This window comes from Quercus lobata, chromosome 9 (genome assembly GCF_001633185.2).
Source record: "Quercus lobata isolate SW786 chromosome 9, ValleyOak3.0 Primary Assembly, whole genome shotgun sequence".
Classification (NCBI taxonomy): Eukaryota; Viridiplantae; Streptophyta; class Magnoliopsida; order Fagales; family Fagaceae; genus Quercus; species Quercus lobata.
The window spans coordinates 38,303,547-38,314,227 of record NC_044912.1 but is presented as its reverse complement, the minus strand read 5'-3'; the positions used below and the strand labels follow the sequence as shown (position 1 = coordinate 38,314,227).

General features: G+C 38.6%; 1 protein-coding gene across 1 annotated transcript; it reads right to left on the bottom strand.

Annotated features, from left to right (window-relative positions):
• Positions 1-3,645: 3,645 nt before the first annotated feature.
• On the bottom strand, positions 3,646-5,850 carry LOC115961705 (disease resistance protein RPS2-like). The gene is made up of 2 exons (XM_031080635.1): positions 4,731-5,850; positions 3,646-4,610 (listed from the first exon to the last, which is right to left on the bottom strand). The coding sequence occupies exons 1-2, from the start codon at positions 5,848-5,850 to the stop codon at positions 3,646-3,648; spliced, it is 2,085 nt and encodes a 694-aa protein (XP_030936495.1).
• Between the last annotated feature and the right edge of the window lie 4,831 nt (positions 5,851-10,681).

The following is a 10,681-nucleotide window of genomic DNA, read 5'->3' as shown; positions in this document are numbered from 1 at the left end:
AATGTACCACATCCTCTGAGCCATTTAAGCAACGTTGACACACTGAATCTTGTACAATTTTCCGCTTCAGCAGATTTTCCTTCGTCGGTAGTGAATTAGAGCATGCTTTCCAGATAAAATGCTTTATCTTTCCTGGGACTTTTATCTTCCAAATACTACTCCAAAAGTTCCTATCAGTATCAGAAATTCGAGGTTGATTCAGCTCCTCATTTTGCCACTCACACAGAAGCTTATAACCTGATTTAACTGAATAAGTCCCTATCTTCTCCTTCGGCCAGATCAGCAAATCAGACTCAGGGATTGAACATAGAGGAAGGGATTTAATGAGTTTTGCATCCGGTGGGTAGAAGTGGCGATCAATGAGATGGGTATTCCACCACCCGGTGACCGAGTTTATGAGCATTGCTACATTTGCATTCGGACCAACATCGAATGGAGGAGAGGAAACCTTGCCACTGTCAGATGGTAACCAAGCATCTTGGAAAATCCTAATTGACTAGCTATCACCCACTCTCCAACGCGCCCCTTTCTGAACCAAGTTTCTTGCCCATAGAATGCTCTTCCATGCGAAGGAGCCCAAGGAAGATTTGGCTTCAAACAGAGAACAGTTTGGGAAGTACTTTGTTTCAAGAACCTTAAAAAAATAAGGATTCTGTATCATGCAGCAACCTCCACACGTGCTTAGCTAGCATTGCTTCGTTGAACTTGCATAGGTCCTTAAAACCTACCCCTCCTTCTATTTTTGGTTTGCACAACACCTCCCACTTTTTCCAATGAATTTTCCTCCTATCACCCTTTTGACCCCACCAAAACTTACGAATGAGCATTTCAATATCTTGACAAAGCCCAACCGGTAATTGAAAGCAACTCATAGCAAAAGTCGAAATGGCTTGTACTACTGCTTTCAACAAAACTTCCTTACCGGCTTGTGATAGCAATTTCTCCTTCCAACCTTGTAACTTGCCCCACACTCGGTCTTTGATATAATTTAGGCTAGCCCTTTTATTACGCCCCACAACTACCGGCAAACCCAGATATTTTTCATATTCTTTGATTTCTGGAACCCTCAACAAATTTTGCACTTGTTCCTTGGTAGACATAGGAACGTTCTTGCTAAAAAATATGGTAGTTTTATCAGAGTTTATTTTTTGACCCGATGCAACTTCATACTTTCCCAAAATCTCTTGAATTTTTATCACATCTTCCACCCTTGCTCGACAAAACAAGAGGCTGTCATCTGCAAAGAAAATGTGAGAGATCTTTGGCCCATGCTTACAAAGAGAGAAACCCTCAATATGTCTTTCATTCACTGCTTGCTCAATGAGACTAGTCAACCCTTCCGAGCATAAAAGAAAGAGGTAGGGGATAGGGGATCCCCTTGGCGAATACCTCTAGTCGGAATAATGTGGCCCTTAGGCTCACCATTTATCAACACCGAGTAGGTAATTGACTTAATGCACTCCATAATCCACCCAACCCATCTTGGGTGAAAACCCATTTTCTCCATAGTTCGTTGAAGGAAATTCCATTCCAACCTATCGTACGCCGTGTTCATATCCAACTTTAGAGCCATATGTCCCATTTTTCCTAATTTCTTCCTCGTCATGTGATGAAGTAATTCAAAGGCCACAAGGATATTATCAGATATTGCCTTGTTTGATTGAAAGGCGCTTTGAAATTACAGTGCTTGCTGCATATTGGCATACGTGTCAACATATTAGAGCAACACCTGTGAAGTGCCAATTTAATGAAACCTTCTGTTAACACTTAGCCTTAACGTTTCTCTCTCTCTCTCTCTCTCTCTCTCATTAGATACCTAGCCCCTTAACTCACCATTAAACTCATCAAACCACCACCACCACATGCTTAGGCCACCAATCCCATCTAACCATGTCTCCGTCGACCCACCCATCAAGACAAATATTCAAACTTAAAAAATAATCACAATCAAAATCACAAACAAAAACAAACATGGAAAAATTTGCGAGTTGTTGTCTTTGTCACTGTCAAGGACAATGTCGTTAAAAGAAGAGGTAGTGAGAGTGATGGTCCTTGGCAGTGAAGAGGGGGGTGGGGGGTGGGAATGGCAAGGAGTGATAAAGGGGTTAAGGGTGGCATCAATGGAGAGAGAGGGAAGGGGGTGGAATAGGCAAAAAGGGAGAGGGGTGAAGCAGTGGAACGAAGGAGACATGGCATGGATGGGTGGGGTTGACAGAGAAACGTTCAGGTGAGATCAAAGGCTAAAACATGTGGCGGTGGTAGTTTTTTATGGGTTCAAAGGTGGATAATCTGAGAGAGAGAGAGAGAGAGAGAGGCATTGATGAGGTTCTAATGAGAGAGAGATTTTTTCTTTTTCTTTTGGTTTTGCCTGTGTGTGATAAAGAGAGTGTGAGAAACGTTAAGGGTTAACCAAAGTTTTCATTAAATTGGCACTTGTTAGGTGTCACTCTAATATGTTGACACATGCCAGTATGCAGCAACTAGGGTTCTTACTTCTTACAGAAAAAGAATTTTCCTACCTTTAATAATTTATTCTTAATAGTATTATTATCATCGGATCAACCATTTTCTCTCTTCTTCCACCCATGGACAACTAAACACATGGAGAAAGAAAGTAGCATTCGATTATTGCTTTTTTCTCAACTTTTTCATTTCTCCCTTATATCCTTTCCCTCCATTTAAGTGGAGTAAAACAGAGAAGCCCCACAAAACCTGGGCTGACTCTGCGTGAGAGAGACAGAGAGACAATGTACCGAGCCACGACCTCAGCAGGAGAGGATGAGCAAAGAACCCTCAAATAAGTCCTAAGTTTTCAAATTTAGGCATCCTGTAAAACTGTTTTATGAGAAAGGCAAAAGTTTGGCCAAAATTAAGAGTAACTTTGACATAGCCCTTATGAAAAGTTCAGATCATGCTGATAAAGACACTGGTTCTTGTTATAGTCCATTTATCAAACTAAAAAAGTTAATCTATTAGCATAAAGTTCCTTGCATACCTAAATCTAACAATATAAAGCAAAATTAGATCATCAGACAATAGCAAACTGTTTGAAAAATTACACTTTGTTTATGTTGCTTACAATTTTGCATCAGCGTCCACAAAACTCAGGCGAAAAGACATGACAAATCCAAAAAGTATCATGCTGCACAAAGTTTACAGCCATTCAATATAAACACAACAGATATGGCAGCATAGCCTGGAGTAACCAGGCATGGACTTCAAGAATTGTAGCAACCTAAAAAGAAGAAAGCCAGCTATAGAATGCTAGGTTTTGGATCAAATCCTGAACATAGATTTGAGGTTTTGAAATAGATTATAGAACGCGAAAATATAGCAAAACTAAAGAGAACAACTCTACAAGAGCATACAAAATATGCACTAGTTTAATATAGGTCCACCAGAGCTGGGGCAAGTAAATCACAAAAACATGTTGACACTCCTGTCACCAGAACTTACGATTTTCCAGGATATCTACACCTTTTCTGACATATGTCACCGGTGCAATCAACTACAACAGAATATTCATGAACTTATTCTTGTTGGATCTTTTTGGAATGGCCTCTTTTTGTTCCTGATAACCATGCGAGCAGAGCAACTGATGGTACCGAAAAGGGATAAATCCTTGTTTATGCTTGCAAATTTTTATTATAAATCATTGTCAGAAACAGAGGTGAAATAAGCTTGAAGACGTGAGTGTAATGAAGCATCTTGCCACTCTAATTTTTCCCACCAATCATTTTCTGCTTTAATCTCTTTTATGGTATGACTTGAATTGGAGTCAATGCCAAGCTTCTTCAATACAGGGCAATTGTAGAAGCTAATGTTTTCTAATGGGGGCCATGCACCTTGCATAATGTTAACCAATTCAGGTAGATAGTGAAGTTTTAATGTTTTCAATCTAGGGAGTGTGCCACTACCAGAATCAACCATATGGTCCTGAAATATAATCTCCGTAATGGCTGGACAATGTTCGACTATCAGCTCCTCTAAGTTGGAGAAAAACTGGAGCATGGAGCTTGCAAAAACAAATTGCAATTTGGGGCAAGTATGCACTGTCAATATTCTTAGATTATTAAAGCTTCCCTGCGGTATCGTTCCTTCCCAAATCTTCCCAAGGTTAGACAGATAATAAATGCTCAGGTGCTCCAGAACTGGAAATACAGCTTCAAATGGGTTCTTGCTAGCAATAACCGTTTCAATCTTGGGACAATCCCTCACAACACATAATCTCAGTCCATTGAGATTACTGATCCCGAACTCTGTTAGGCTGCAGACTTTGATATGATGATCCAGATAGAATGCAGTAGAACAAGTTAATATTTTCAGAACCGCATCTGGAATCATCTCACCATTTACAAATCTCATGCACAGACCCCATTGGACATATTCAAACTCCAGATTGTCCCCAACCAGATATGAGAAGCGTTTAACATCATGGCCAACTACAAATTTGAAATCAGTTAAACCTCGAATTTTCCATGATAGGCTTTTTTCAAGAAAGCGTTCAAAAAACTGTACTTCTGGGAAACAACAACAAAAGGCAATTAACTTTTTCAAGTTACCCACCTCATTTATGACAGAATTCACATTCCTATCCCACCTTTCATCTCCTGGGTACACATCAAACTCAGAGTTTCCAATTCATGGAGACGATATATTATTCCGTCTGGGACCAATTCATGAGGCAGGCTATCATGTTCACTCTGGTCGACAGATCCGTAAAATGATACTTTTTAAGTGCCTCAGTGAAACCAGGTCAGAAATCTCATAAGGTAATTTTTCAATCTCTGTTCCTTGGACATCAAGCACCTCTAGTCGTCTCAGAGATCCAATCTCAGATGGAAGCTGAGCCAGGCGTTCACAATTGCGTAGAATAAGTACCTCAAGGCTCATAAGCATAAAAAGTGACTTTGGCAAGGATTTGATCCTTGTCTTGGATAAGTTCAAAACTGTAAGGCAAGGCATTGAATCAAAAAACAGCGAAGGTATCACTCTTAGGTGATGATTTCTTTGGAGGAACAATGCCAAAAGTTTGAGGCAACTTGGTCTCTGAGGTAGCTTGGATAACTTATTGTCCATCAAAAACATCATCTTGGCTTCTTCCCATTCATCCTTTACAGGTGGTTCAGTTAGACCTACACCAGCCCTTAATAAGAACTGACGACCATGAAGAATTGACCGTCTATTGCTTCGAAAACTTTCAAGTAATCTGTATGATGAACTATTTCCCATGTCTGAATGCTGTGCCATTTTGGAATAACTTCTAAACAGAAATTGATAACCCTCCCCTTCCAATGACAAGATACCGACTGCTAAATCCCTAATCAGATCATGCATTTTGATGGAACGACCACTTTCTGAGCTCTGTAAAAGAGAGGCTCCTACAAGAGCACCAACTATATCACATCCCCTCATATATATATCAGTACAATTTCCACTAATCAAACCTTCTTCAATCCAGTATTCTACCAATTCAAATATGCTGACCTGCCAATCTTCTGGAAATAAGGCATAATAAAGGAAGCAACACTTCAATTCAGGACCCTCCAATCTGTCATAACTGAATTTCAATTGTAAGACTAGAGATTCAAAACCATACATTCCATGTGCACTGCACTGTGAAAATTCCCTCGATGCATGCATCCAGGATAAAGCATCATTCACCTTAGATAGCGCCCTTCCAGTAACAATAATCAGCAATGGCAAACCACCACACTTCTGAACTATATCTTGAGCATATGGCTGGATATCTGGAGAGTCCACATTGATGCTACTCACTTGTTCCTGAAACAACTCCCAAGCTTCTTCTGGTAGGAGTCCCTCCATTTGAACCTCTCTATCAGCAGCCATGATGTGACACACATCCAAGAATCTAGTTGAAAGTATCATCTTGCAGCCATTTTCTAAAGCAGGATCAGGAATACCAACTGCATTTAGATCAATAGGCTACCAAACCGTTGGCTTTTTAAAACCTGAAGCAGTTTCCCTGCAATTTCAAAATCAGTTTTGACGTCTTTTGATGACAATGATAATTGTCGTAACACTTCATCTTGAACCTTTCTGATGGTCCAATTTCTTGTGACAGTCACCCAAATAACCACATCAAACAAGTTTTTTATCTTGGGGATCAAGGCTTTCAGTACACTGGTCTTCCCAATCCCACCACTTCCATGAACACCAATTCTTCGGGCAGTAACATCATTCATGTATCTCAAGATCCTCAACAAAGTGCGCTCAATAGACCTGTTGGAATATTTGCTCACTTCAACCAACAGCTGACCATCAGTTGGAACAATCTGAATTTCACCCTTTCCGGAAGGAAGCATCTTCACTGACATTGGTTCTACTGCAGCATGTTTGCTTGTACCTGTGGGAGCCAGAGAATTTTTTCAGGGACAAAGATAAATATATCTTTTTTTTTTTTTTTTTTAGAGAAACAAACACACGCAAAGAAAGGGGATGAAATTCTAACACAAAGGCACGCTATAATCGCCTATCAGAAATCATGATAACTTTTAAAGGAGAATGGGTTAAGTATAACACATAACACACTTCCTTTTCTAAAAAATTATTTCTAAAGAATAATCCATTATAACAATAGTAAAAACTAAAGAAAAAAAAAAAATATCTTTCATAGATGACAAACGCAATATGGATTTCTAACTCTTGACCACAAAATCTGTAATTTTCTTTTAAGCTAATTATTTTTTTTAATAAAAGTTTGTTTATGCTAAATAAAAAAGGCTTATATTAAAAAAAAATCACTTATCTATTTCTAGTAATATATATCTTGAATATGTTTTCACTTAGTGAACTACGTAACGTATGGTATGACCACACTAAGGGGAAAAAAATAATGCATTAATTATTTATATAAACTGATTTATTTTAAGGAAATATAAATTGGAAATATTTTATTTTATTTCCAATTTAAAAATTCTATTTTATTTTCTCAAGATTTTTTTTCCCTTGCAATTTCTTGGTAACCAAATACGCTCTCTCTTTCTCTACAACTTTATTCTTTACATAAACAACAATTGATTGGGAAAGGACCTTTGATTATTTTATTAGTGCTACTACTATCAGATATCAACAATGATCCAAAGATTCTTTCTTTTCCTAAAATGAATGGGAATTCTTTAATGAGGTTCTGAGGGCAAACGTGAAATCCCTAAGATTTTTTTTTTTTTTAAACAAAAATTCATCATTTTGCTTCCCACAGTGGTTTATTAGAACTAAAAAGTAGATCTCTGTTTCTTGTGGTGCTTTCAAAAATTAGAAGATTCAAAACTCAAAAACGGTAGAAAAACCAAAAAACAAAAAGGAACGACCTCATATGTAATCAAACCCAGATTATTCTTGGTAACCCCTTCTCATTCTTTTCCAAGACCATCCATTATGGATCTCATTCTTGAAGAAACCTATCCAACTGTTGTGGCAGAGGGACGATGATCTTCTTGGGTGAATTGAAAAATGGATGTTGAGAAAGCTTTTGGGACGAAGTCGATGGTGGCTTCATGAACACTGTGTATGGTCCGATTTGCCAATCATTGGTGGAGGCGTTGAGTCTTTGTTGATAGCCATTGATGACCGAACAGAAGAAGAGTGAAGTGGAGAGTGAAAGACAAAAGAGAGAGAAGCTATAAAGAGTAAAGAAATTGCAGAGAGATAGAGAGAGAGAGAGAGAGAGAGTGTGTTTGGTAACCCAGAAATTACAATAAAGAAATAAAAATAAAAAATAAATTTTTGTTTGGTTAAAAAATATTGTAAGAAAATTAAAAGAAAAAATTGGTAAAGAAAAGAAAAGTAATTTTAAATGCTAATGCAGCCTTTTTTTTCTATCTAAATGCTGATGTGGCCACTAAAATTTAGACATGTCATCATATCATATAATAGTTTTGTGAGAGTGCTTTTTTCTTTAGCACATAAGCATAAGGATCTTGGGTCAAATAGTTGTAGTTTGGTGGACTGGGCTTGGTTCACCGCAGTTAAAGGAGCTGTTTAAGAACCAAGTGGTGCACAACGCAAGCTTCCTACAATACACATAAATTAGCAAACAAGCATATTTGTATTGAATAACAATGAAAACAGCAAAAGGAATGCAAAGTAATTAGGAAATACACAAAACAATTGTTAGGGATCCTCAAATTAATAAGAAATACTTCATTAGTTTTTCTTAATTGTGGATTACAAATGTGCTCACTAAGACGTGATACAAGATTCAAATAAGATCAAAAATTACAGACTTTGATGGCTATCCAAGTCTCTAAGACTTGCAAAGTTTGAATGTTTGAATCCTTTTGAATCCAAGTATGTGCTATAGTGGCTGTTTCTGCGATACCGAGAGATATTTCACTACTTTCTTTGAATTTTTGACAGAGTTTCTCAACGATTCTGTTGTGATTTTCTATTACTGAAAATCCCCTTTACTTGTTGGCTATCTTCCCCTTTTATAGTGTCATTCTAGGGTTCAGATACCACTGATTCTCCCCCCTTGGCTCCCTAGGTACCAAAGCCACTGTTATATCGATCACTTTAATGGCTGGTTCTTTCCTTGTTTCTGATAGTTTTCATCTTTTAGTTGCTGTTTCTCTAAAAGTCACTTGCTGACTTTCCATTCCGGAGCATCCTTGGTCAGCTAACCTTCAATTTCTCTTCTTTCAAGGTTTCTTACTTTTCAGACTCAGATTTTGGTTATCTTTCCTTGTTGTCATTTTTTCCAAGTGAGTGGAATCCATTTATGCTGAATTGAAGGTTTTCCCAACCACTTCCCCTTATAGTTCTTCATTCTGGGTTCCCCGAGGTACCAGCTTTTTTGTTCATAAATTGTCACTCTCCAAGCTCTCTGGTTCTTTGCTGCACCACTGGGTGCTTGAGACGAACATATCTGTTCTTCGTTTCTTGTATTTCGTGGTACTCCTCTTGAGTTGTCTCAATCCCACGTTGTGCTGCACGTCTAAGGATCCCGAACCTCTAGCAGCCTCTGGGTATTCCGACCCAATTCTTTCACTGTACTTTGCTAAATTTTTTAATGGCCTTTTTGCTGGAAATCTGAACATAAATAGGGTCTTAATGTTGATTCTTCTTGCTGCTTGAATTGGGCCTTCTTTACTTTTCATGGAATGGGCTTTCTTGTGAAATTTTGGCCCTCAACAAGTTTAATAAAGGCATGACAACAATGCAAACCGTTTGCCACATATGCATTTTTCGTTAGTGAGTTAACGGTAAGGACTAAATTGGTTGCAAGCTGAAAATAATAGAAACCAAATTGACTACTACCAAAATATAGAGACTAAATTGACTGTTATCTCAAAATGTAAAAACCAAAATGGTGTTTTCACTGTATATAAATGTAGTAATTTTTTCAATAAAAGTTAAACGGGATCCAATAGTAAAATTTTATCGCATAATTTTTATTTTTATTTTTATAGTTAATATAGGAGTGAGGATGAAATTTTAAAAAGCTAGGGGGGCCTAACATAGCAACACTCCCTCCTCATAGGGAAGGTATCTGATGTATTGGAAGTATGTAATGCCTCTCTCATGTAAAGATGGATCCCATGCTCCACCCATGTGAGAGGGTGTCACATATGCCCGATAGATACTATGTTTTTTTTTCTCCCCAAAGGGCTCAATTGGTTCCTCAACATGCTTTTTCAATAGGAAATTCATCTGACCTTTTGTAGGTTAAGAGGGCACAACCTCAATTTCTGTTTCAGGAATGGACATCTTCCCTTTTTTCTCCATAACATCTGTTCCATGCGCAGATAACAACTCTTGCTTTTCAAGAGAAATAGGTGTATGTTGAACAATTAATTTTCTCTCCCACCTCTGTGTGGGTTTGTCCTCCACCTCCGTGTGGCCTTCTCCACCACCCTGTGTGGTTTATCTCCACCTCCGTGTGGCGCTTCTCCACCTCCCTGTGTGGGTTTTCTCCACATCCGTGTGGTGCTCCTCCACCTCCATGTGGTGCTCCTCCACCTCCAGCGTGAGGGACTTCTCTACCCACTCTTATCGTGGGTTCTCTCTTAACTTTCTGCAGTTCCCTAAATCTAAACCCAAATTTCAGTATTCACCAACCTATCTATCTATCCCTTAAACTACACAACAGCTTTCTCCTTTGGTCTACCTGGTTTTGGTACAAGTATCTGGTGAATGATTCTTTTGTCCTTGGATACTTCACGGAAGTAGGTCACTCTTTGAAATTGGACCAATTTCCATTTGGCATCTTGGAGGCGACTTTCTTTGCTCCTCCGTGGGTCTGGTGTGCTGGCTCTATATAGCGGGTTGCTCTACCTTTTGTGGGTCTTGGTTGCTGGAATAGCCCTATTTACACAACCAGTGAGTGAGTCGGCATCCCTTTTGCCTGGGAATCAACTTCAGCATATTCATACCCATATTTTTGCGAGTTTTCTCAGGGGTTGCTCTACCTTTTGTCGGCTTTGGTTGCTAGAATAGGCCTAAAATCCACATCCAGTGAGTGGGTCGGCATCCTTTTTGTCTGGGAATCAACTTCGGCATCTGATGAAGGAAGCGGGCTTGGTCCGTCCATCTAATGGTTTGTCTGTTTCATTTATCTTGTTTAATGATGAGTATTATTGTTTGGAATTGTAGACAAGCTTTAAAGCCCTCTTTTCAAAATCATGTTAGGGAGTTGGTTAATTGTCATGATCTAGCTATT

Excerpts from the sequence above, each read along its gene's own strand:
- LOC115961705 (XM_031080635.1), bottom strand. The coding sequence starts at position 5,850 with ATGGCTGCTGATAGAGAGGTTCAAATGGAGGGACTCCTACCAGAAGAA. Across the intron at positions 4,611-4,730 it reads TTCACTGAGGCACTTAAAAA|GAGATGAAAGGTGGGATAGG; the intron begins GTATCATTTTAC and ends ATGTGTACCCAG.